At 44.2% G+C, this 27030-nt stretch overlaps 3 protein-coding genes across 16 annotated transcripts in view; 2 read left to right on the top strand and 1 right to left on the bottom strand.

The window, feature by feature from the left end:
- Nucleotides 1-6357, top strand: part of MEIOB (meiosis specific with OB-fold) — a 76601-nt gene extending 70244 nt beyond the window's left edge. For 10 of the 11 annotated variants that reach the window (XM_039490341.1, XM_039490332.1, XM_039490342.1 and 7 more), the window contains 7 exons: nt 634-686; nt 786-881; nt 2356-2457; nt 3114-3267; nt 3687-3870; nt 4825-4911; nt 5880-6357. In XM_039490341.1, the coding sequence (XP_039346275.1) occupies nt 634-686; nt 786-881; nt 2356-2457; nt 3114-3267; nt 3687-3870; nt 4825-4911; nt 5880-5990 (787 nt within the window). In that variant the 3' untranslated portion in view covers nt 5991-6357. The remainder of the gene's footprint in view (nt 1-633; nt 687-785; nt 882-2355; nt 2458-3113; nt 3268-3686; nt 3871-4824; nt 4912-5879) is intronic. The other variant, XR_005585232.1, reaches the window with a different exon arrangement.
- A 564-nt stretch (nt 6358-6921) lies between these two features.
- Nucleotides 6922-10162, bottom strand: FAHD1 (fumarylacetoacetate hydrolase domain containing 1). Its single transcript, XM_039492218.1, has one exon. It carries the CDS (start codon nt 9973-9975, stop codon nt 9304-9306), a length of 672 nt encoding a protein of 223 aa, XP_039348152.1. The 5' UTR covers nt 9976-10162; the 3' UTR covers nt 6922-9303.
- An 88-nt stretch (nt 10163-10250) lies between these two features.
- Nucleotides 10251-26639, top strand: LOC120373584 (hydroxyacylglutathione hydrolase, mitochondrial). 4 transcript variants are annotated; one of them, XM_039492217.1, is made up of 9 exons: nt 10251-10385; nt 17273-17454; nt 17984-18048; nt 19325-19442; nt 20531-20639; nt 21437-21540; nt 22034-22135; nt 23037-23116; nt 23792-26639. In XM_039492217.1, the coding sequence occupies exons 2-9, from the start codon at nt 17350-17352 to the stop codon at nt 23889-23891; spliced, it is 783 nt and encodes a 260-aa protein (XP_039348151.1). In that variant the 5' UTR covers nt 10251-10385; nt 17273-17349; the 3' UTR covers nt 23892-26639. The 4 variants fall into 4 exon arrangements, with proteins under 4 accessions (XP_039348151.1, XP_039348148.1, XP_039348150.1 ...); XM_039492214.1 differs by lacking the exon at nt 10251-10385 and adding an exon at nt 10471-10602; XM_039492216.1 differs by lacking the exon at nt 10251-10385 and adding an exon at nt 10484-10592.
- The last annotated feature ends 391 nt before the right edge of the window (nt 26640-27030 follow it).

The following is a 27030-nucleotide window of genomic DNA, read 5'->3' as shown; positions in this document are numbered from 1 at the left end:
GAAAACAGTTTTATAATTAAATCTCCTAGCAAATATAAAGTAAACATACTATTAGATATGCATTTATGTAGCACCTGCCATTTTAAAATAGCTGTAAGTGCAGTGCATTTCCTCCGCAAACCAACCAGTTAAAAAGGTAATATAAAAGATGATAAAAGACCAAAGCAGAATTAATAATGGGAAGTGGAGTTAGGGTAAAATGGGATTAAAATGAAAACAAACACTTAGAAATAACGTAGGAAAGTTTTGTAGTTACTTGGTGGGCTATATTTTAAAAATATGCTTGTAGTTGTGTTTGCATAACCATTTGGATGTACAGGTGATATAATCTGTACACCCAAAAGCATTTGTGCTTGTGCACATAGCATACAAATACAGGTTATATAAACCCAGTAGTTTGCATATACAAATAATGGTATGCACACAGAAGTGTTCATGCACAATTAAAGGCTGGACTGGGGTCATTCTGACCATTTTAACCTATAATTAAATCTTTGTTTAATATTTTGGGGAAGGATGAGGGGAATGAATGCTCCTTAATGGCATAAATGCTAATCCCTACTATTTTTCATATTTTGTCACCCATGTTCCCAATGCTTTCACTATTAAATAAACAGGTTTTTTTTAATTTAGTTGGGATAATGAATCTATCCAGCTTGCGCAGAGTTGGATGCCACGAGAAACAGGTATCCCTTTTCTATTTTTGTGAAAGATTTCTGCTGTTGTTTTTTATCTTTAGTGTGGTACTTATTTAAAATAACAAAGAATTATGTTTTTGTGTCCAGTAATATTTGCATCAGAGCTGAGAATAAATTTTGACAAATTTAGGAACTGCATGACTGCAACTGTTATATCAAAAACCATTTTTACAACTAATCCAGGTAAGAGATTGTTAAAGCCCACATATTGTAGGCTATAATAGATAAATAATTCAAGTGAAAGTGTTGTTAACTTTTTGGTTCAAATTTAGCTTGCATTAGAATCTAAAAGAAATGTTGAAGCTTTAGCTAAAGAAAAATGTCACCACATACAATAGCTAATTTCTGTCTATCTCATCTATTAATGGTTTTTCTATAACACCTAGCATTGTAATATTTAGCACAACTGTCCAATCAATAGTTAAAATTTAGCTGAGTCTCCTATTAAGCATTGTGACATGAATATTTTTTTCTTTCTCTATTAGGTACAAAATGCAAACCCAGTAAAAATAACTTGTAGGTTAATAGGTAGAGTTCTTGGGTCAAATTCAGCCCTCAGATTCTCACATGCATCTTCTGATTTCAGTGAGCAATGAATGTGAGCATTTGAGTGCAGAATTTGGCCCAGCGTATTTATAATTTGTCTGTTTGCAGAGACATATGAAAATTTAATTTTAACTAAGAAAAGAATGGCCTGATCTAACACTAGCTGCCTACACAGTGAGTCATCTTCACCAGTTGGAAGCATTCTCTAAGGCTTTGTCTCTCCTGTAAATAGCATTGTGCTTGTTTTGTAAAAGTAACAGTTGCATCATTACTGAGGGCCAGATGTTCTCATTCCATTGTGTGGGTGGGGTGGAAGGAGTGAACGTGTGAAGATCTGAGCTGAGTTGGTGTCTGTGCAGGAGAACATCAGATCAGCAGCAGGGTTCCCAGTCACTTCACTCAAGTCCATGGAAGACTCTTGTGTGAACGTCATATGTTGGGGACTCTAGATTTTGGGGAGTGGAGAGGGGACAAAGTCAGCCAAGAGCTGCTAAACACAGTTTACTTCCTATTGAATGTGCCCCACAGTCTCTGGACATTTGGCGCATATATAGATGCTTAGCTCCCTCACTGTGACAAGAACTCCACAAAGAGGTGTATCCATGGCAGGAGAGAGAATGGCAGTACAATCGGAGCTGGTCCTGATGCCAGAGAAAAATGCGGTGCATGGATGGTGCACAGGGGAATCTCTGCTTTGCAGATCTGTGTGGAAGGGTTGGGCCTGTTTTACTTTGACTCCCTGGCCCAAGTGGCCCTCCCACTCCTCCTAGGCCTTTGTCCTTGTGTTAGTGAGATGGAATGGCATTGCTACTGTAGCATTTTGCTCATATTTTTAGAGTATTTTTCCCCTCTTGCAGGAAGGGGCAGTCAGGTGCCGAGTGAACAATAATTTCTGGTTTCCCTGCTGCACCTCCCTCTACACTTCCTTCGTGCATCCCATATATGTATTAGTGGTTGGAGAATGAGAGAAGCATCTCTCTTCTCACTGCAGAATGATGTGGCCTTGCTGCTACCAGAATAAAAATAGCAATAATTTCAGAATTCAGACATTTTACTTGTCATTTTTTGCAGGGGACATTTATTCATAGCTAATTTTTATTTTATATTTAAGACACACCAGAAGCAAATATTCTTTTCAACTTCATAAAAGAGAGTGCAGCAACGGGAGCTTTGGATGATATAACTGAGGATCAGTTAAAAGAATCCATAAATTGTAAGCATTCCTCCAGATATTCCTTTGATTTAATGTGACTCGGCTGTGTACTACTGTCATTTGCTTTTCAGGCCTATTCCTGCAGCTTTTTTATCGAGGTAAAACTCACTGACTTCAATGGAAAAATTCACCTGTTTAAGAATTTCAGGACCTGACCTTTATTGAGCTGTTTTACAAATTGCCTGGCGATGTTGTGTACCTCAGATGGGGATGGCTATGCTTACTTGCAAACAGCTTGACGTACTATTCTTGGAAACGCACTGGCCTTGGGGAAAGAGACCTAAACTGAATACATTTGAATAAATAAGAAAAAGACAGGGCAAACTATTATATATAAAATGCCTATATATGAATATATTTAGAACAGGAAGCACACAATAAATAGGACAAATATTTTATTTGAAAATGTTTTCTAGTAAAACTTATCTTCTCTGGGTTGGAGCTCTTACTTCTTAAGTATTTTCTTTACTGAATGTCTCACTTTTTATATTCATTATGAGCTTGATCCAAACCCCATTAAGGTCAATGGGAGTCTTTCTGTTGATTTCAAATGGGCTTTAGATCAGACCCAATATTCCTTTTTGAACTTTGTCCTGTTTTTTTTTTATGTCGTGGTGTTTTCTTGGACATATTTAACATTTTCCTTTCAACTTTAGTGCAGACTATAGTTGACATTTATACTGTGGAGCAGTTAAAGGTAAAAGCTTTGCAGAATGAGGGAAAACCTGAACCAGTCTATGGCATTATTTACGCTTATATTTCTACATTGAACATTGATACTGATACATCTAAAATTATACGAAACAGGTGGTAAGCAGCTGTTTATATTTTAACTTTATATAAAAAACATTTGCCCTCCTCTCCTTTACCCCAACACAACTGAGATCAAACAATGTTTAGCCTAGTTCCAGGAGAGTAAAATGAAACTGCTCTGCGGGGGGGGGGCGAAATCTGGTCTTGTTAGAATGGAGGGTTTCAGATATAGTAGTTTGTCAGAGATGATTAGAGATAGGGCCTGCCCTCTCTGGCCTTTGGAGGGAGAGAGGAGAGTAAGGGCCAGTTTGTCTCTATATGAGTGTAAAAAATGAAGGAATCTGGATGGAAGGAAGAGTCCATTGGAGGGGTGGGTTTGGAGGAAGGTCAGGTGGTCTAGGGAACAATTTTAAATTGACAATAAATAACTGTATACCTGTTGTAATTAATACGTTGTCTTTTCCTGTTCCTTGAAGTTCAGGGTGCCACTATGTGGTCAACGAAATGTCAAACACATGCACTTTCTGCAATGACAACTCTTCAGATGCTAAGTCTGTCTTTACCAGTTTTGATTTACTAGTTGATCTTACAGATCACACAGGCACTCTACGTTCATGTAACCTCTCAGATGTTGTAGCTGAGGAAACATTAAGCTGCACGGTAAATAATAGAAATCAGTTTCCCCTGGTTGATCTGATCTAAGAGTGTGAACTTCCAGCTGTGTGAAGCAAGCCAAAAATTACTATTATTGCTATATTATATTTGTACTCCTTACACAGTAGAACCTCGGCATTATGAACACCTCAGGAAAGGAGGTTGTTTGTAACTCTGAAATGTTTGTAACTGAACAAAATGTTATGGTTGTTCTTTCAAAAGTTTACAACTGAACATTGACTTAAACAGCTTTGAAACTTTACTATGCAGAAGAAAAATGCTGCTTTCCCTTTATTTTTTAGTAGTTTACATTTAACACAGTGCTGTACTGTATGTGCTTTTTTACATATATATATATATATACATATATATATATATATATATACAAGCTCTGCTGCCTGATTGTGTACTTCTGATTCCAAATAACTCTGAGATTCTACTATATAGCTAGGGACTATCAAATGCCTAGAAAGAAGTAATCATATTTAAATTTATTTAAGAATTTATAACGGTGCTGATCCTCTTAAAACTTTACTTTGATTAAAAGAGATTCAACAGAAGATCCCTATTTTTTCATTTTAAAAATTACACTTTCCTGGAGACATAGTTGATATTTCCATTAATCTGCCTCTCTGAACATTAAGCAGTTTATTCTACCCAATATATCTAGGTAATTATAAAACATGCATCTCTGTGATATTTGATAGCTTTACAAGTTTATTAAAGTGAACAGCTTCTCTCTCTTTCCATCCGCCAGTTGGTGGGAAGCGTTTCTGTTTGCTAAATTTTTTTTTGGTGAGATATGATTGTTGGAACATTAGACTGAAGAAATGAGTTTTACATTTTCCTTTGAGGGCATTAAGTTTGTGGTCATTCTAGTATCTTCTGAAAGTGATTTTCACTCACATGTATAATTTAATGTGTTTCAGAAATAAGTGTGTTGTTTGATCATTTCAACAGGTCCATGAATTCCTCACTCTGACGGAAGAGCAGAAGACAGCATTAAAATGGCACCTTCTTCTGGAACGAAGCAAAATTTATTTTAAAGTAAGTATGTAGTGTTATCACTAAACAAGTAAACCATTTGTTAGTGTCAGTTAGGGAAAGGATTTTTTATATTAAAATAAAATGATGTTTAACAGTCATAAGATAGTCACCTAGTGTACTTATTGACAGTTAAACGGTCTATGAATTTATATGCATATAATTGTTGTATAATACAATATAATACAAGAAAATAAATGTCCTCATTATTGGGTTTTGACAGCAGGATGGCTACTTCTGTAGGCCTTACTCAGGCAAAATCTGAGTGAGACCTGCAGGATCTGGCCACTGCTGACTAGGGCCCTGGTCTTCTTAAGAGTTGTGCATGTGCTTAACTGTAAACATATTAGTACCATTGACCTAATTAGGACTACTCATGTGCATAAACTTAAGTATGCGTATGTTTGTAGGATCAGGGACCAAGTTACATATTTGATTATATTGTACTGTGTCTAGGATTGTGTAAATATTACCTTTCATATTTAATTATGCAAATTAAAACTTTAAAAAAAACCACACACATGGCTTTGCCTTTGGGGAAGGGAATATGATAGTATCTAGAGTCTCTAGCTGTCTTGGGAATGGCAACAATAATACAGACCCACACAGCTGGAGAAGTGAATTGTTAAAACATTTGCTGCTTTGATGCAACATGCCTGATTTTTTTTTAAACCATACACTTTACTGTGCACTGTATGGTACTCCCTTTTTTATAAAATGGCCTGTTATAGAGCTACTGTAACCTGGCTTCAAACTTTTCTTTAACATTCATTAAACTTAACTCTTTATAACACATACCTCTCCTTATCCCACACAGTCTCTGGTTCTCATAAAATGGAAGCATTTATCTTTGATATTCATAGGCATATTAAGCAATATGCTTCATTGAGACGGGAAATATTGTATATAACTTTGAAAACAAGAAGTTTTGAAATGTTTTGCAGAAAAAATACAATTCTTTATTTTTACAGTTGGTTTTGTCACCCAGTTTGAGAACCGGATTGAGAGTGAACTTGCTTTCATGCAAACTAGCAGATCCTGTAGAGGCCAGTCAGAGCTTGTCAGGAAAAGGAAGAAAATAACATTGTTTGGCTTTTTAACAGCTGGAAGGATTTTAAAAGGTTGTACTGCATTGAAATGACATTATTATAAAAAAAGATGTTTGATGCAATACTTGTATTTTGTTAAATGTATTTAGATTGGTAAAAGAGTAACAGGTTTATTACTGAACTTTACAAATAGGCCTATATCTTCTTGATCTTTCTATTTTATATTATTCATCTTAGAAAAGCTTATTTAGGGGTCATTTTAGGAAAAAATCTGTCTGGCATCTTGATGCACTTTCTGTTGAATTAAGCCCCTTAAGTAGAAAGGGAAACAATTTTCATTCAGTTTCTAATAAATTTTGAAAAATGCTCAAAGGGATAATAAACAGTTATTTAATCTAAACTGCAAACATGTTTTTATTACAATATACCCATAGGAAAGAAATTCTAAAACTATAATTCTTGAATTATTGCGGTAGATATGATCTGTGATCTTGTATAGCGTGGGAGAGTAGCGATCACAATGCAATAAAAACGGAATTCTCTCTAGCCAAAAATGATTTTCTGTGACTGCTGGCCCACTGAAGTTCTGTGTTCTCTAGCCGAAGAGGATAACCACTCCTTTTTGGGGAAAATTCCTGTAATTCTAAATTACAAAACACAATAGACCAGTGGTTCTCGACCAGGGGTACATGTACCCCCTGGAAGACCTCTGCGTACCCATGGGGTACATCAGCTCATCTAGATATTTGCCTAGTTTTACAATAGGCTACAGAAAAATCACTAGCGAAGTCAGTAAAAATTTCATACGACGACTTCTTTATACTGCATTATAGACTATACACTGAAATGTACGTACAATATTTATATTCCAATTGATTTATTTTATAATTATATGGTAAAAATGAGAAAGTAAGCAATTTTTCAGTAATAGTGCACTGTGACATTTTTGTATTTTTATGTCTGATTTTGTAAGCATGTAGTTTGTAAGTGAGGTGAAATTTTTTGGGGAGACGAGACAAATCAGACTCCTGAAAGAGTTTCCATACTCTGGAAAGGTTAAGAGCCATCACAAATAGACCTTCTGTGCTTCCTGCTTCTCCACAATGGAGTCGTGTAGACTCCCCAGCTCAATTTCTACATATGGCAATCAGACTTCTTAAGAATGACACTGCACCGAGCTTGTCCGCAGATTCCCTCAGAATGAGGGTGGTTCTGACATGGAGGTGTTTTTTTCCACAGAAATTAGTCAGCTTGACATGAACTTAGAAAGGACCACAGTCCAAAGCTGACGAAATGATTCCAAACATGACTGTCTGCTTTAAAATGGAACCATAGTTTAACTGTATTAGAGGATAACTGTGGTTGCAATCAGGCCCTCAGTACAATTCTATTTGTAGTGTAGATGAGATCCTACAACATATGGGAAGATAGAGCCCAAAGCATGCTATGAACGGCTCTCCCTGACTTATTTGAGGAACGAAGTCTGTGAGGGAAGAGCAACAGAAGGCCCAAAAGATGCACATCCCAGACATAAAAAATGTGATTAGAATACCTTTGCACTGAAAAGTTCTCTGTCCAAAAAGCTTTATCAGCTGCTAACCCATTGCTAAGCCCACATCCCCTTTCCTTTTGGTTATGTGTGACTCCTGTTCTAGGTTCATCTATTTGCTGCACAGCTATATTTGAGGAGGAAAAGGGATTTTTTAAAATTAGGGAATCTCAAACTTTTCCACAATATATACCACATCTTAGAACGTCTGTGGACTACATCTTTCTGCATACATGAGTGCACTGGCCACCTTTTCCCCCCAATCATGAACTTGTAACATTGCTGCGATAACAGGAATTGTTTACGTGGGAAAGTATAGTTATGAAAATATTTTATTTTTTGCTGTATTTTGATGTTACCAAGCACCTGGAAACAAGGAAAGCCAGTACCAGGGGACCAGCCATAAACTAATAGAAATTCTGACATTATGCACAGTGTTAATTGGAAAGCTGTTTGTGGGATTTTGGGCTTCTGGTAGAGGCTGATCTTTCCTCTCATTAAGTTGGCCTTCTGCAGAAGCTGTGAACTTTCAATGCTAAGAGTATCAAGGGGATTTTCTATTGGACAAGACACTTTGCTTATGTGGCAATTGGATCCCAACTGCTGAAAATTTCCCTAAAGCTGTTTTGTTTTTTACTAATACCTGGATCAAGTAATTCTCTTTAAAGACACAGTTTGCTAGAAGTAATGGTATGATTTTAAATTTTGCTAATTTTAATAAATATTAAATGAAAGCACTTAGCAAAGGTGAGAGAGCCTTGTTTATCCCCATTTTATAGTTGGCTGTGTTTTATAAAATGCCTTTCCCCTTCTGGCTGCCCAATGACTTGTACTGATGCAGCATTCACCTCTGAATTAGGAGCACCCAGCTTTCTCCTCAAAACTTGTTAATCAGCCACCAGAAGGCTTATGCAGTGCTGCAGTTAACGAGACCTCGTGGCAATCACGTAAATGATTTTGAGGACATATAATTCCAAGTTAATTACCAGACCAGCTGTAAATATACTGTATATTGTGTATGCCAGCTATCCTTTAATTTTTTAACCTCCTTTCAAAAACAATTTGCTTTCAATGACAGTCACATAAAAGAAGCAAACATGCACCTGTGGTGCAGTATACCACAGTGATTTTTTCCTTTAACAAGACCAAATTTCATGTGCCGATAATGTCACCTTGCCCCACCAAAAAAATTAATGGGCAGTAAAAAAAAAAAGTGTTGAGAATAATGCTGATTTTCTTAAACAATTTTAAATTTGTGGACACTTATTTTAAAGGACCTCAGCATGCCTTAGCAAAAATCGATGTTTATTTTAAAGACAGTATGCCTGGAGCACTAAATTAGTTTTAGGATTAGGGCAAAAACAGTATGACAGAACATTTAATTTAAACTAATTTCATTAGAGTACTTCCTAAACTGGCATTTCATCACAATTCCCTTTCTCTCACACACTCCCAGCTCTCCTTTTTAAAGCTGCTTCCTTTAAATATAACACATTAACCAGATTGCTTGAGTGCTTCTCTACCATATACATATTTTTAGCTGGATCTGTGTGCCATTCAATAATGTGAAAAGCTTGACTTTCACAACAGTGGTAGTCCTTATCAGGGGCCTTTATAAGAAGGCTCACAAAACCTAATTTATCTCAGTACGTTTGATTCTTCATTGTTTCCAAGAGGATTGGGCGATACATTCTTTTAGGCTACTGGGGAACAGACATCTAGGTATTTCTTCATTCTTTGGCTGTTTTAAAAGGCAGCTGTAGAGCGCTCCCCCAAAAGAAATGACAGATTCCCCCATCAAGATTGGCGTGATTGCTGTGCCACCTTAAACTGCATACTGATGATGCCGTTTATTCCAGCATGTATCTCGTCGTGCTCCTGTACAGCAGAAACACCTTTGGGGCTACCTGTCAAAATCAGATCCCCTTCTTCCAGTGTGATGATTTCACTGATATAGCTGATGATGTAGGGGATAGAGAAAATCATAGAAGAGGTTTCCCCTTCTTGCCTCAGCTCACCATTTACCTTGAGCCAGATCTGCAGCTTGTGTGGGTCTGGTATCTTTTCCTTGGGCACAAAATCACTAACCGGACATGACGTATTGAAGCCTTTGGCTAAGGTCCAGGGAAGGCCCTTTTTCTTGCACTCAGCTTGGGTGTCCCTGGCTGTCATGTCCAAGCACAGGGCATAACCTGCCACGTAGTCCATAGCAGCCTTCTGGGAGACAGCGTGGGCTTTCTTCCCAATCACCACGCCCAGCTCCACCTCATGGTGCAGACTGTTGCAGTAGTAAGGCTTGATAATGGGGTCTCCTTCCCGGACATAGGCTGAGGAAGGCTTCAGGAAAAAAAGGGGCTCGGCGGGGAGAGCATTTTTCAGCTCCTTGGCATGCTCTGCGTAATTCCTCCCCACGCAGATGATGTTTCTGCCCCATTCCCAGAACCTGGCCAAAGGCTTGGAAGAAGCCATGATCCCTGCAAAACTTCCCTCTGTGTCAGAAGATGAACTGTGACCAGGGCACAACAATCATCTGACAGCTACGGCTGGCCAGAGGAGACACATTTTTTCTGCACCAATCCAATTGCTCTCAGCTGAAAACCATAGAGTTGTATATGAATACATGGCTCCGCCCCTGCTTTTTCCCCTGGGCGAAGCTGCAATCAGCGAATTTAATGCATTGCCAGCCACCCTCCCCGCTCCGTATCAGCACATTATTACCTTACATTTCAAATGCGGTGCAATGGGTACTTTATAGCTTACCAACCGCTTGAAGGACTAAAACGCACCAGGGCAAGTTGCACGTGGCACCTCGTCCCTAATGCAATAAGCAGAAACGTGAACAAAGTGGAGATGAGACCAAAAAAAAAATCACAAGAGAAGTGAGTTGAAACAAGCAGGCAAAGCCTTCCCCCCCCCCCCCCCCTTAGGCTGCTGCCGGGTCGGTGCACTCCATTAAAATGCACCGGCTGGTTCACCCCGCCAGTGGTGCAGCGTCCCTGATGCAATCAGCGGGCGTGCAAGGACGTTACATAGGAGGAGAGGGAACTGCCGATGCCGAAGGAGCGAGCCGCCGCTCTGATCGCTTGGTGTGCAGGGGTCGGTGCAATCGGGGGGACCCTGCAAGCGCCGGGGCGGGGGTCGGTGCAATCGGGGGGACTCTGATCGCTTCGTGTGCAGGGGGCGGTGCAATCGGGGGGACCCTGCAAGCGCCGGGGCAGGGGGTCAGTGCAATCGGGGGGACCCTGCAAGCGCCGGGCAGGGGGTCGGTGCAATCGGGGGGACCCTGCAAGCGCCGGGGCAGGGGTCGGTGCAAAACGGGGGACCCGGCAAGCGCCCGGGCAGGGGGTCGGTGCAATCGGGGGGACCCTGCAAGCGCCGGGGCAGGGGGTCGGTGCAATCGGGGGGACCCTGCAAGCGCCGGGGCCGGGGGGCGGTGCAATCGGGGGGACCCTGCAAGCGCCGGGGCAGGGGGTCGGTGCAATCGGGGGGACCCTGCAAGCGCCGGGGCAGGGGGTCGGTGCAATCGGGGGGACCCTGCAAGCGCCGGGGCGGGGGGCGGCGCAGACCGGACCGCAGGAGCCAGGAGGCCAGCGGGGACTCCAGCCCAGCTCCCCCTGCGAGCGGCCTGCCTCGCACGGCGGCGTCCCGGGCTCGCCTCCCAGCTGGGGAGGGCTGGTCCTGCGAGCGGCGGCGCGATTGGCTGGCGGCGGGTCAGGGAGGAAAGGGAAAGGGGCTGAGGCTGGGGCTGGCGCGGAGGCAGCCCCGCCGCCCTGGACCATGGTCTGCGGGAGCAGGCGGAGGCTCGGCCGCGCGTTGGCTTTCCTGGGAGCGGCGGCGGGGCTCCGAGCGGGTACGTGGCGGCGCCGGGCGCTCGTGGCAGGCGGCCCGGGAGGCTCTTGGCAGGCACCACCTGCCGGAGCGGGCTCCGCTGCGGGGCTCGCCTCCGGGGACCCCCTGGCCGTGCCCAGCGCGTTGCATTATTGCTGCTGCTGCAATAGCCGCCCCGCCTTGCTGCCTCTCCAGCAAGCGAGCCTGCCAGGGGGCAGAGAGCCGGGGGGTCGCCTCTCCCACCCCCTGCGGTGTGTCTGCTCCGGGCCGCGGGAGAGAGCCCTTTTGGGGCTGCACCAGCCCTGTCGAGTTGATCTGGGCCAGGGTGTGTCTGCCTCTGGCTGGGCCATTGTAATAACTTCAGGGCTGGGCTTGAAATAACCTTGCAGGCGGCTGAACAAGGACAACGAGGAGTCCGGTGGCACCTTAAAGACTAACAGATTTATTTGGGCATAAGCTTTCGTGGGTTAAAAACGAGAGCTTATGATCAAATCAATCTGTTAGTCTGTAAGGTGCCACCGGACTCCCTGTTGTTTTTGTGGATACAGACTAACACAGCTACCCCCTATACTGAACAAGGACAATGTGGGGAAAACCATCCCCTAGTTAAAAATGGGCCATCGGGTTAAAAAATCAGAACCCCAGACGCTTCCCTTCCTGTTGGGCTGTAACCCTGGTTGTGACACCTCAGGCGCTTACAGCTTGAATGTTGTTGTTTTGCCACATAGGGCTTGAGGGATTTTTGGGGGGAAGTTCACTCCATAGATTGACTGCACCTAGGTGACATTTCCCTTTTTCTTGTTGTTTGTTTCATTTCTGGCTTTCCTGCACCTCATAGACTTTAAGGTCAGAAGGGACCATTATGATCATCTAGTCTGACTGATTGGGTGGGAAATGCTCCTGGAGAATATTTTGAAAACCCAGCCCTGACTGTTTTTATTGATAAACTAAAAATATTGTGTGTGTGAGGGGTTGTATTAGTAACTTTTAGAAACAATAACAAACTTAATCAGTTACAGAACTTCTTTGAAACTCTGATTTTAATGTGAATTTATCACCCCGAGTCCCAGTGAGGTAAGGAGCAGAGAATTTTACATGGGTCCAGTTGTAGGAATGACGCTAAACCATCTATTATTGACTACATTGGCTGTCAAACTTGAAAAGTGCACAGTATTTTGTGAGCAACTCTGTCATCCCTTTGGCTCATTAGGGACCCCATCGTTTGCTGGAACTTGACTGTTTGCCTAGTGCTTTGAACATGTAAAGCGTTACGTAAGTGCTAAGTAGTGTTAGGGTAATTATGTGACTGGCCCTTCCCAGATGTATTTCTGGGAGGTACTATGCATATTGCATTAATCACTTTCCAGTGGTAGCAAGACAAACAAAAGCATAAGTCATATTGAAATTCTGAGAACCATGCAAGCAGTATGACCAAAAAGATAAAGTATCACAACTGATATAAGAAGTAGTTTGTTGTAGTCCATTCTACCTGGAGAAGAAACAGTGAATGCAGAACATAAAACATGCAGGTACCAGATTCAGAATATAAGTATCGATTTCCTATCTGATCCCTAATAGTGTAGAAGGAATGGATTCATAACACCTCTCATACAGAAATCTTGCATTAAACTCTGCTTCTTTCCTTCTTTGTGTCCTCAGCATACATCCATATGCTGGATAATGGGAACAGTTTCCTATCTGCAGACACGCCCTTCTTCAAGAGCAGAATCCCACTTGCACACTGAAGAGTGGTCCCAGAAGATATGACCAAAGAACTTGATCCCAAACCCACTGAAGTCAATGGAAATCTTTCTGTTGACATCAATGGGCTTTGGATCAGACCCCAAGTATGATAACATATTAAGGAACAGTATGAAAATAAAACAATTAGGCCTTAATATTTTAGGGCACACTTTATTAAGGCTGATGTAGTGACATTGAAATAAATGCTGTGATGTGGTACTGGATAGTGAGACCAGTTATGCAATGTTATGAGGCTAAATGACATCTTAAATAGAACTAGTTCTGATAAGAAATTATACACCTGTAGGCCAGATGAGAACAGCTCTGAAAACTAGGTCTGAGATACAGTTGGAAATTTGGAGGGCGTTTCAAAGTGCGTGCACCCTATTATTGTTTGGGTGTTTTTTTGTTTTTTTTTTTCAACTGCACTTTGGTATTTTAAAGGCAAGTATTTGAATGAAAACCGTCTCTCAAGGATCTGGTCAATAACTTGGGCCCAGATCCTGCAAATATTAGTATGGTTACCTTTAAGTCAATGGGACTATTTCCTTACTTAAAATTTAAGCATGTGCATAAGTGTTTGCGGGGTGAGAGCCTAATTTAACTATAAAGGGAGTTGGGTGAGATGAGGAAATGGTTTTACCTATTAAAGTACACCAGATTTGTGGCAGGGGAGAAGGATTCGTTTGTTTTTGGTGTTTCTCCTGCCAAGGAATGATACTTATTTTTATAAAAAGGATTTCCCTGCTCCATAACACCAGTTGGCAGGTATGGATGCTAAAGTGTCTTCTGTGTCAAATACCTTTTACGTGTATGCTCTATTATGCTTCGGAGTTGGGGATTTTCTTTGCAGTATTGCATTTTAGATTCTTGCACTCTCTTCCTTTGCTAATCTTACGCTCTAATTTCATATGAGGCAGAAGGGAGATGTGGAGGGGAGGACTCTGGGTCAGATAAATAAGCCAAAGGGGACCTACAGCAACAACTGTCTGCCTCGTAAGTTTTCCAACAGGTTATTACACTTGCCAGTACTGAGATGGTTGCAGAGATTCTGATTGTTGCAAAGTTAAGCTCCGCAGTAGATTTAACATATATTCTAAAGTTCTACAGAGCTTGTTTTTTATAAGCTATAACAAGACTACAAGGTCTCTCCTCAAACATGGACATTACTGAGCTGTCTGAGAGGCTTGTTCAGAAGCTGCCTTGATTGCAATTTCTGTTTCCAGCTGTGCTTATGGCACTCCAGGAAAATTATGATTTGCCAAATCTCAGAAAACACTGGGCTGGAGTCCTGGGAGTAAAATGAAACACCAGCCCCTTGTGTCAGCACAGTTCAAAGCAACACAGTTGTCTCCTTTGCTGTGCATCAGTTCTCGCTGGCATTAGGACAGCCGGTTTCTGTTCTGGGCAGATAGACGGCTGAATTCCCATATGAGGCTGTTTGATCGGGGGAGCAGGTTCCACCCTTGCTAGGGCAGTTCTACCCACTGGCTTCGTCAGAAGCTAGATCAGAGCGAAAGTGCATTCATCTGAAGCATTTGATATAGCCATGGGCAGACTCTACGTTGCGAGACGGGGAGAGAAGGGCATTTCATCTTGGCAAGCACAACATTGCCAATTGCAAACAGACAAAAATTCTGTCAGGCCTCAGAAAACCATGAGACTTTTTTTTTAAAGCTAAATATTTGGGGGATTTTTTATTTGGCTTCTGAGTTCTGAGCCTTTAGGGTGCATGTAGGTCATCAGGTTTTTGCCTGAAATGTGGGGGCTAGAATCCTAGTTTAAAAATGCAGGCTGAGATTCTCACACAATCCCCTTCCTCCAGGAGCTGGGGCTTTTAGAAAAATGCCAGCTAGTGATAAAATTGCAACAGTTGGCAGCTCTGCAAGGGAGAAACTGCCTGAAAAGTCTCACAGGGTTGGGACAGAAACAGGTTCTGCTGCTTAGACAAAGAGCTGCTGCTGTCAGCAGAGTGAGAGACACTTTGGACTAAATAGGTCAGTAGTTGCCATAAGGAACTTCAATTTGGCTTCAGTTTTTGTCACGCTAACAGAGTGGGGGACTGGTCCTTCTTGAGACTCAGTGACCTATTTAAGGAGGATTTTGTTAATAGACCTCCAGGCAACATAGTGGATCAGTAGAACTGCTCCCTCGCTGAAGCTGTTTCTTGTTGCTTAAAATCCCTGTTGATGCTAGTAGCTGCTGTTTGTCTCTGCTGAGGTACTGCATTGTCCTGCCTCTTCCCTTTAGAGGCTTCCAAGCCATTTGAGGAAAGAGGTTATGGGGTGGGTGGAAGATTCTTGGGGGAAGGAACAAATGCGGGGAGAGAAGGTCTTTCATTGAACTCATCTTGTAAGAGCTGGCTATGAAGAGCTGGAGTCTGTTTCCCTACATTTCCTGTTGGTGCATTGTGTCTCCAAAGTCCTAATTTCTCCTGCACTTCTAGGGTGTGTGTGTGTGTGAGATCTAAATTTTAGAAATACTTTAAATGTCCTGGGGGAGGGTTTCAAACTGTGTGTGTGAGAGTTTGTGGCTTAAAGGCTTTTCCATGTGCCAAATGCTCATAACACCGATGAAGCTGGATTGTAACTCTAGGTCTGGCGTGTCTCCACTGTTGCGATGCCTGTGTACTGTGCATCCCAAAGCCTGTTTGGAAACCTCTTCCAGAAACTTAGATATTTCTTCTTTCCTATTCTCCTATCTATGGTGGGTGAAACTATCCCACAGACAGAAGCCAGCACAAGGCATATTGTGAGGAAGCAGCACTGGGTTTTATTCCTACCTGTGCCACTGAGCTGCTGTGTGACCTCCTCTCTCTGGGCAAGTCAGTTCCCCTCTCTGGGCCGCCACCGTGTCCGTTTAGACTGTATGTACTTTGGGGCAGGGACTGTCTCTAACTGTGTGTGTCTGTACCGCACCCAGCACAATGGGGCCTTGGTCTTGCATCTCTCAGTGATTCTGTAATACTAATGTTGTGCTGGCCCTCTCCATAGAGGTGAATTTCATCCCGGACAACTGGCTTCCGCTGAGCAGGATTTTACAGGCTACAGTAATCCTCCTGAATGGAGTGTCTTTATTTAACACCTACACACAGGAGCCCTGAAATTGGTGAGTAGGTGACTAGAGGCTCGAGAAAGAGGAGGCCAGGTGGGCTATCATCTCTTGCTCATCCCCACCATTTAAATGGCTGATCCTTTTGCCCATTAGCTCTTCTCTTAGATACTGATTCCATGCAGAGTTAAGCCGGCTTCTTTTTTACTTTGGGCTGTTTTTGTGTGACATGTCCTGGATCTGCTGAAACGCTTCACCCAAAGCAAACAGCAGAACACCTCGTTTTGTCACACCTGAGTGGCTGCAGCCCACTAACCCAAACCTTTCCTCCAGAGCATATGTTGGCTAATAACTTGTATGCCGAGGGGAGGCCAGCGTTCTCCTGCATTCTCTCCCCCTTTGCCCTATGATGCGGCTATGGTGCCTACAAGGAATGAGCCAAAGGTGTCTGTCTGTGCTCTAAAACAGCATTTCTCAACCTTTCTGATACCGGGGACTGGCATGCTGCCTTTCTAAGCTGTGCCGGGGAGATCTCTGGGACTGGCACTGGTCTCTGGACTGGCTGTTGAGAAACATGGCTCTAAAACATCTTTATTTATTTTGGCTCCACTGTGCTGTACACTGGCCTTTGCTGTTAACTCCATAGTCCTTCTGCTGTGACAGCTGTCTGCCCTTCTCCACCCCCCTCTGCCTGCTCTGTTACCCCTCTGTCAGGTCTCAAATTGGGCCCAATCCTGCAATCACGTAGACCTCGTGTAACTTTGCTCATGCAAATAGGTTCATTGCTGACTGTAAGCGCCATGGGGCGGGGCTTGTTTCTCATCTCTGTGGTGATTTGCCAGGTTTTCTCCTGGGTGTTGCTGGGGAAGCAGGGCCATACTGCCGGGTGATAGCGATTTGGCTCCTCGTTGTGGCAGGTGGATCCTGCCTGGGAGAATTCACCCCTCCTGTACCCTTGATTTTTCCTCCTGGATGTGGCAGCCCATATCAGCTCCAGCGGGAGACAGCATTAAGCCACATGCTGCTCTTCTCCGGGGCCCTTCGGAGCCTTGGAGTTCAGGGCCACAGGATCCCCTGTACTCTTCCTCCCCACCAGTTTTGCTGCTGCACCAACCTTGTTTTTAAATATCCTCTGCATCCCCAGGTGCAACACGGCCAGGAGCTGGCTTCCTTCACACCAACTCTGATCTGAGAAAGTCTAAGCTAGTCACACAGACCAACATGAAGGTGGAGCTGCTTCCGGCCCTCACGGACAACTACATGTATCTCATCATCGATGAGGAAACCAAAGAGGCAGCGATTGTTGACCCTGTGCAACCCCAGAAGGTAACGCTCCAGAGCGCTTTGCCTGGTGAAAGGGAGCTGGGTTTGGCTTGCTGCTGCCTAAGCTAACCCTGCATTTAAATGCAGGAAATGATTAACCATGAGCCTTGCTCTGGGTTGGGGTAAAAAGGCTGGACAGTGTCATGCTTACTGGGCCATACAGCTGCTCGGATAAGGGTAATCAAATTGTGTTTGTTTTGAGACGTGACCGGGAAGGATATTTTCCCCCCTTTATCTGCCCTGGGTGCAGTATGGAGGTTTTTCTTGGCTTCCTATGTAGTAACAAGTATTTGCCGCAGCTGGGACATTGGACTAATCCAGTCTGGCAAGCCCTGCTGACCTGATTGGCAGTCCTTACGTCAGCATCATTCCCAGCAAAGTTAATGGGAGCCTTGCCCAAGTTCTGGGATGCAGGTTCTGGTTCAGTTCCTTACAAACCATAATTGAGGCACAAAAGCCCCTACTCATGGTCAAGGCCATGCTTCCGCCAGGTTATGTGAATTCTAATGTTTCGCTGATGCTCTGTTTGTAGGTTGTGGAAGTGGTCAGAAAGCACGGCGTGAAGCTGACTACGGTTCTAACCACCCATCACCATTGGTAACACTTACGTTCTACGATGTCCTAATCTGTTTTCCTTAGGACAGAATTGCCTTTGGAGGCAGCTGTTCATCCAAAGCACAATTCAAGGGTGGTTCTTCCAGATAATATTGGTCCCCACCTTTTGAGTTCCTGCTCAGAGGAGCCAGGGCGCGGTGGAAATGTACTTGTCATCTCTCAGGCGCCTTTACCAGTCGGTTCCCTGTTAGGCTTAATGGGCCTGATCCAGAGCCACTGACGTCAATGGCAATCTGCCCACTGGCTTCACTGGGCTTGGAATCCAGTCCAGAGACAGGAGGACCGACCTCAACAAAGCAGATTACTGGAGGCAGAGTTTGGTCCTTGGGTATGTGCATGCATTTATCACTGCTGGATGCTGCGTGTGCATAACTGAGAGCCCAATCAAGCCCCAGGGAAAGTGGAGTGAGGAAACCGGTTTGACAGTTGCCCTGGCTTCGTCTCGCTTGGCATCTTGTTCAGATGGGTGTTGTGTAAATCTATCTAATTTAAAGTTTGGTGGGAATGAAAGCTCTAAGGACGCACTTTTAATACAAGCTTAGGCTATTGAACTGAGCTGGTGACACTACCAGCTTTCTCATAGCAATAAAATAGAATGACTCACACAAGGGCTTCTGTTTAACTGACCTAGCTGTGTACTTGTATAGCACCCATCATGACAGAGTCCAAAGCACAGATCCACTGCAGTATTGAGGCATCAAAGTGCCTAAATACCTCTAAGGATGTGGGCCCATGTCCCATTAGCCCCTCTTCTTACTCTGCAGAAAAGATCATATCCAATTCTAAAATCTCATGTTGCAGACTTTAAAAAGCTGTTACATTGTGAATTGAGATCTGTAATCTTCCTGCAGCTCTCCTGAAAACCATCACGTCTTGTCAGTGATGTGGCTTGGTTTTTGTGCCTTTTTTTTTTTTTGTAATGAGCACATACCCCGTTGACTTCAGCACAGGTGCAATGGGGAAACCCACAGCAGAAATCGCCCCAGTCTTCCTCTTAAAACATAATTGAACAATGAAGTCAAGCAATAGCTTTGATGGGGCATAGCCTCAGGGAGGAGCTGGTGACCATGAATCTTCTGAAACTGTGTGTGGAGGTGAAGTTCAGGGAAACCAAAAAAAAGTAGCTGCTTACACTACGAAAGGTGGCAAAATTCAATGCCCAGTCACTAGCCGGACTTTGCAGTGTAGCTAGAGGAGGGCCAGAGCTGTAAGAAATGCATCTTGTGGCCTCCCAAAATGTGACCTTTTGACCTTCTAGGGACCATGCCGGGGGTAACGAGAAGCTTGTGAAGATGGAGTCTGGGTTAAGAGTGTATGGGGGAGACAACCGAGTGGGAGCCTTGACACAGAAAGTGTCTCACTCTACATCATTTCAGGTAAAAAATAACAAATCTGGAATGTGCCTTTCACTTGAGAAGCCTGTCTAGAGCTGGATAGGTGGCGTAGGTCTCTGCATAGACAGCCACTAGAGGGTTCATCAGTCATAACCTGTTCAGTTCCCTGCTCTGCCAGAGAGTCCCTGTGTAACCTTGGACAAGTCCCTGCCTTTGTTCTCCAGCCTTACAGTGGGGATAATACCACTGTCCTACCTCACAGGGGTGTTGTGAGGATAAATGCAGTTAAAGATTGTGAGGTGCTTAGACACTATGGTGATGGAGGCCAGGTAAGTGTCTAAGGCTGAGGTTTAAAAATGAGCTGCTGTAGGTCAGCAGACACAGAGTGGAGACTCTCTCCTCCTTGCTCTGGCTGGACTGCAGTACTGGGCCTGAGGAAGTGAGTGGTTCAGGGCTGGTGGTGCTCTCCCTAAGCTAAACAAACGAACGTTCTTTGAACAAAGCTTTGGTTTAACGGCAGTGGAGGTATCTGCCAGCTACGTTTGGAGCCTGTGCAGTAAAACATGCTGCAGTGTTGCTGATGCACAGGAATTCTGCTTGTCCCAGAAATATACAGTTAGGGATGTATAAAAAGGAAGCACAAGGAGACGCTGGCAAGTGTGTGTGTGTGGCGGGGGGAGTGGCACTTAATTTTAACTCATGTCTGTGATAAATGGCCCCATAGAGCAGGCTGTTTTAGTATGTGTCTCTTGGTATAGCCCACTTCCCTTTAACACAGCTTCTGGCAGTAGCTGTTCACACTTGATTAACTTGTTTGGGTTTTGTATGTCTCTCAATCTGTTTGCTCCTGGCTTGGCCTCATTCACGCCAAGGGCTGAGTCACCCTGCATGTAAATGAGTGACTCAGGACCTGCTTTTAAGTAATACACTCAGTTCTCTGGTAAGCTCCCCTCTCCTTACAGTGCTGAACCCCTGTGGCAACCTGACTTGAGATTTTACTCTGCCGCTCTGAGAACTTGCCTGCAGAATTACTGTGCCATCCTGAATCCTACAACTAGAAAAGCATTGAGTTAACCTCCCTTGCCACCAGTTCACGGTGGCCTAACTTCAATCTTTGGCTTTCTCCTCAGGTGGGATCTCTTCATGTGAAATGCCTCTATACACCATGTCACACTTCTGGACACATCTGTTATTATGTGACTAAACCAAATAGTTCTGAGCCTCCCGCTGTCTTTACAGGTGAGGAGTTGGGTGGTTTTTTTGCCTCTGATCTGTGTTGCTGAGAAATGCAGGTCTTTCCTCTGCTCATGTTCTCCTGATTATCCACATTTAGGTTCTTTCCTTGTTACACTAAGAAGTGAGCGGTGATGGTATGTGCAACGTGCCTCAGGTGGCACACGGCCAGGATTAATCATTGAATTTGGTCCGCTGGTTGGATCACGAGCTTGCCCGGGCCGGGTGCTGATGAGGAGTGCGACATGAACACTGATCCATGCGCCCCGCGCCGCCCCGCCCCCCCGCCCACTAAATGGCATCTCCCTAAACTTGTCCAGCTAGCGAGGCTTGGGCCAAATTAGCGATTGCTAATAAAATTCCATGTTTGCTTTCCTGTATTTTCTTACCACTTTTTTTAGTTGTGTAGTTAGCTGGAGGGGCGACTAGGTGGGTGACTATGCTAGTGGGTGGTGCATTGGCTTTTTGTCTTTGGAAACCTGGGTGGTGATTCTCCCTTGAGTGAAGCAGGTCTGATGCTTTGAACTTGGTCACATGTGCTTGCTCCTTAATAGGCTCTCATCAGCATACCCAAACAACCACGAGTTAGGCACCATCCCGTATCTCTTTACAGAACAATGCCCATTGGATCTCTAGCACGGCCTTCTAGCCGCATCTCTTGGTTGCAGTGCTAAAACTGTGTGTGGGGGAAGCTTGCCTGTAATATGGCTGTGACCAGCCACAGGACCAAAAACACTTTTTCTGGGATTGTCTGCTCCAGTGTGTTGTCTGGTCGTGACACTGTGTCCTGTCCTCTCTCCCAGGTGACACGCTGTTCGTGGCTGGCTGTGGGAAGTTCTTCGAGGGAACCCCAGAGGAAATGTACAAAGCACTGATAGAGATTTTAGGCCGCCTGGACCCTGAAACGGTATCGATCCCGCATCTCATGTTAGCACAGTAACCAAGCTGAACCTATTACAGACTTAAGAAGGAAACTACCTTCCGAACACCATGTTGTTCAAAATGGGGGAAGCGATCTTTCAGAATGAACAAGGGCTGTAGGCAGGGACTTCTGGTTTGTAGAACAGCTCGGGGTCCATGGAGAAGGGAGCACGGGTCCACTGATCCCTCTTCTGCTCATAAAGAGGGAGTGCAGGCTAGAGCAGAGGACTTGGGAGCCAGACTCCTGGGTTCTCTTCCCAGCTCTGCCATGTGACATCAGGCAGATCTCTTCCGCATTTGCCCTGTGCTGCCGTAAGGTGGCTATAATGTATATCCATGTTCTAGAGGATCATGAGCCCTTGCCATTAACTCCACTGGAGCCAGGTTTGCAGCCATAACTTCTGTAATGGTGCTTTGAGATCCTGGGATGTTAAGTGGTGTGAGTGTAACGTTTTCCCCCTCCTCCCCCCTTCTCTTAGAGAGTTTACTGTGGTCACGAATACACTATCAACAACCTAAAATTTGCCCGTCACGTTGAACCCAATAACGCTGCCATCCAACAAAAACTAGCCTGGGCGAAGGTAAGTGGGATCTTGGCATTAGGCTTAGTGGTTTATTAGAATTAATTTTATAGTGGGGTAGCATCCCAAAGCCTCTTTTGGGATGAGAGGGGGGCATTCTACAAACACAGGTAGATCTGGCCACTGCCTCAGAGCTTAGTCAAGTGTGGGACAAGATGCAACCAGTGAGTCTAACAAAGAAGAGGGAGAAGGAGGGCAGTGGCATCAGTGTGATGTGGTGGCGGAGGTGACCTGTAAGTCTCCATCAAAGTCATGCAGGGTTTGTGGGTGAAGCCGTGGGGCTAGGAGGAGAGTAAGAGTGTGGTTGGTGGGAGGGACAGGGATGCTGAGACGAGTGGAGGGCAGGGGTGGGGCGAGGGCAATGACAGGGATCAGGAGGCTGAGGCAGGTCATGTTCTGGGTTTGGTTAGACCCAGCAGCGCGAAGGGGTTTGGGGCTAGCGGTGGTAGCGAGGCAGATGGGCGGAGCTCGCACACTGTCTTTATCCCAAAGAGGCCATAGCTGTAGGCTTGCTGGTGGGAGCAGCGGGAGAGCAATGCCAAAGGGGCGGTTCCAGACAGCTGCAGACCCTCTGAGCAGGCACTGGCCCCTATGTCTGGCTTCCCTCTGTCCTTCCCAGTCCCACCCCTGCTTCTAGAGGGGTTATGAATGGGGCTGCTTAGCATCTGCCTGTGTCCTGGCTCTGTTTGAATGTTGCACATATGTGTCCATTTGGGGGAGGATTATGCCATTTTTCCTCTGGTGAGAACAGTCTGGCCTGTGGATAGCCTGTATCATTGCGGCATTCAGAGCAGCTAGATGCAATACAAACACAGTCTTAGCTTTTCTGAATGATACTGAAGATGATTGCTTTTAACATCTGTACCCATCATAAAAATAGAAATCCTTCCCTTTTTTACAGGCAAAATATGACAGTGGCGAACCAACTATCCCGTCTACTATTGCAGAAGAGTTTACATACAACCCCTTCATGCGAGTGAGGTATCTGTGTATGAATGGCTGATCCTCATATTATCCTGGGTTATAAGGAAATGGGGAGGCCATGACCTCTAAAGAAAGCAACAATCGAAGCGTGTTGGTCGGCCTTTCATCAGCAAATTTCAGTTTAGATAGAGACAGGTGTCACTTAAAAAAATTTTGGGGCACGAGAGCTTGTGATTCTGTGGCATTACTTCTCACATGCTTAGCTATTTATCATGGGAGAGATTTATGCCAACAGATTAAGGTGTAATGATTGGCTAAAGAATGCTATAAAATTTGACTCTAGCGAAGATCCGTTTCTTTGCTGAGTGATATGTTCCTCATTCATGCTGTATATTTTTAGAGTGCAAATCTGGAAATGTAAGCACCTCCTCTCAGCATGTTGATTTTATCACTTGCAATCTGTTCTGGCTGATGACTGCAGCTTTAAAAATTCTTAAGATAGCTGTGAACGCTATGACAGGGCTCGGTTCTGGATTATGCTGGTCAGCCCAAAGAAACAATGATATGCCCTCCCATCTTCATGGGTCGATAAGTATCTTGTGAGCAGACACTTTGCAAGCAATACTGCCTAGAAGTTTGTGTGATTGCAACTCAAATGTGAAACCAGGTCTGAGTTATACACAGTCTTATTGCAGTGAAATGAAATTGGCTTTTCTATTTTACTTCTGCTAGAGAGAAGACAGTCCAGCAGCATGCTGGGGAAACCGACCCCATTCGAACAATGGGAGCCATCAGAAAAGAGAAGGATAACTTCAGGGTACCAAAAGACTGAGTACTTTGCCTGAAACACTTCCCTGTCAGTTTTATCATGTTTTAGGAACTAGAAGTTTCATTGTTCTGTTGTGGTGGAGACACATTCACAGTTAGGTTTTTTTAACTGTCTTAAGGGGGAGTGGGGAAAAAAGCACTTTGCTCTTGTTGAGATGTTCTATGGCATATTTATAAGATGTTAAAGAATATTTATTCCTGGCTTGCAAACTGTCAGATGCAGTGAGGTTTTGCATGAATCCTTACACATGTTCAGTATGTGGTGGTGGGAGGGGAAGGCACATTTGAGGGCTCAGTCCGTACCAGGGGAAGACTCAGTTAGCTTTATAGGAGAACTACCTGCATATGGACTGCAGGATTGGGCCAGGAGACTTCTACCATTAAAGCAAAACTGTGGAATACACGTAACCAAATGCCTGTCTAAAGAAGAATCCTTTTGCAACTTATGAAATTAACCTTTCTGATTCTGTCACTTTAAGATCTGCTACATTCATTCGTCATAGTGCAGTGCTCACTTTGCCACCAGCAATTAAGGGTCTAATTCATTAAATATGCTGCCCAACTTGCTTGGTATATGGATACATCTGGCTGTAGAAATAAGACTGTCCAAGCTTGCATTAGAGACTAGTTCCCCACCACCCCTTTCCTTCTGCATCTTAGAGATGAATAATTTCTAGACAGCATGTTTTTCAGACTGCGCCTTCAAGTATGAACAGCTGAGTATTAACGGCTTAAAAAGCAGCTTGCATGTACCCACTGACTCCCCTCCAAAGCACACTATGAATCGTGCCTGTAACAACACCGAGCCTGAGGTAGGGACTCGGCCGATAGACCAGTATGATCCTAAAGAGAACTAACTTGGTCTAGTGAGTAAATGCATGTCCTACAAGTTTGAGTAGATATTACGTTAGACCATAGATCTAACCTCTCCTACCATTGTGCCATCAGGATAGCTTCTTTATGCTATAAATGCTACTTTCACCTAACAGGATTAGCCCAACTGATCCCTCCAGCCAAAAGATTTGAGAGTCCTGGTTACTGTTGTGCCCAAGATCATCAAGGTACCAGCTATTTTGGAAGAGTGGCTACCCTTCAGGGCCTGCTTCAAAAGGAGCAGAAACGAGAGTTGCCTGGTTGAACCCCTTAGCTCTTGCAACCTCCTAGTCTTCCAGCAGAAGCTTCTTTTAGAGAGTCCTGTTAAATGTAAAGAAATCAAAGCTTGCCCTGGTTTCTAGGCAGGTCCAGGATGTCTTCCAACACAACTTTTGTTCCTTAAACTTTCCTTTCATTGCCCTTGTGGCTCAGAACCCTCCCCTCCCTGGTTTGAATGGCAGGCACATCTAGATGATCGGAGTGGGCAGCCAGCCTGAAACAGACACGGGAACGTCCTCTCCAGACCGCTGTGCTCATTTGAACACGCTGTTAATCCTGGTGAACAGAGCACAATTTTATGAAAGTGGCTTGACAGCATGGAAACCCTGCCTCCCTGGTAGAGACCTTGCATGGCACAGAGGGGGTGAATTAAGCCTGATTTATTTTGTTCCCCACCCTTTCTCTGGGTCTTTGTTTTCATGCTGCTCGTGGTTTGATACTGTGGACAAAAAGGACCACTTGGTCTCTTTCAGAGCAAAGGATGGTCTTCCAGATCTCTCAGTAACTGCTGGGGTGGGGCGAGAATAGGCAGAATTTTGCCATGTCACAGAACTGCTGCCCAGAGTTGTCAGTGTCCATGTTGGAAGACAGGCTTCAGGTGAGCTGGTGGGGGGGGGGGGGGGCGCTAGCCATGGTGTCAGTGCCCCCTTGCCATCTGTGCCACAAATCAGTGTTCGTTTCGGCCCCCTTATTAAAAAGGCTTCTTTTAAATACATGGCCAAAAGCGGCCTATTAACACAAGCGGCTCATTCTGTCCTCCTCGGAGCAACTTCCACAGCTGCATCTCTGAGCCAGAGCTGGTGTCACTAGTCTTCAGAGAACTGCGCTTTAAGGAGGATAGTTTTCAAAAGTAACTTCCCTCCCACCCCAAGTGGCTAGAGCAGAGGAGTCCTGGCTCCCCTCAGTGGAGTCTGTTTCTGACCTTGGACAGGCCCTGACCACCTCTGTCCCTCAGTTTCTGCATGGTTGAACAATGCATGGATGTCCTGCCTTCAGGGGGCTAGGGCTAATGTATGTAGGTTTGTAAAGTGCTCGGAGACTCTGGCTTTCATCCAGGGATATCACTATAAATCTCTTTGACTCTCCTCCCCTTCCCCCCTCTTTTTTTTTTTAAAGAGCCCATAGCCATGTAAGAGTGCCCACATTTGGATATGTGATAATTGGGAGGGTGAATACTAGTCAACGTGTGGCTACTGTAGTATCTGTTTTAAGCTCTGCAGTGGTTATTACTCAAATGCAGCAAAGATGCATGTTGCTATTAATACTTTCCCTTTTAACACCTGTCACTGTTACAGTGCAAGTTCTGTGTCCTTAGGCTCACGTTTGATGTCCACAGATGCATGTACCTTAGGAGCAGGGCCTCGGGGGAGGGAAGCTTGCAGGGACAGTTTCTGTAGGAGTTCACCGTGCAATATTTCCATCTTGCCGGTGAGAACATGATATGAGCACAAAGTGGTAGAATACACACTTGAAAAATTCTGACACCCATCTCTTAATGAACTGGGCTCCTAATTACATTCTCCTCCTGTATCTCTTCTGATTGCACAGTTACCAACTAAATGTATGTTTTTCAATAAATGCTTCACAGCTGAAACAGTAATGCTGAGTCATTTCAAGCCTCTGTTGAATCTTGTTCCTCATCTTCTGTTTATGAGCTGATAAGTAACGTGGGCATGGTGAACTTTGTCTCCTCTTGAATTCGAGTTAATTTTTTGCTTGCCATCCAGCACAGTCACATGATGAAAGTATTTTAAAGAGACATGAATTAAATTTAGGGGGGGTGACTTCTTACATACTCTAAAAAGTGAGATATAAATACTGCAGTTTCTGAAACAAAGATTTCCCAACGGTCTCTAAAACCTGCACATTTTCAATTAAAAGAGAAAAACAGTTTGAGCGTTATTACTGCAAAGTGGAGAGAAGAGTAAACAGAGCATCCCTAGGGGCAGTAATCTAAGGGAAAGAATGGAAATGTAAATATTTTACTTATT

This window comes from Mauremys reevesii, linkage group 10, assembly GCF_016161935.1.
Source record: "Mauremys reevesii isolate NIE-2019 linkage group 10, ASM1616193v1, whole genome shotgun sequence".
NCBI lineage: Eukaryota > Metazoa > Chordata > Testudines > Geoemydidae > Mauremys > Mauremys reevesii.
Note: the sequence above shows the minus strand (reverse complement) of the source record. Positions and strands in the feature narration are given on the sequence as shown.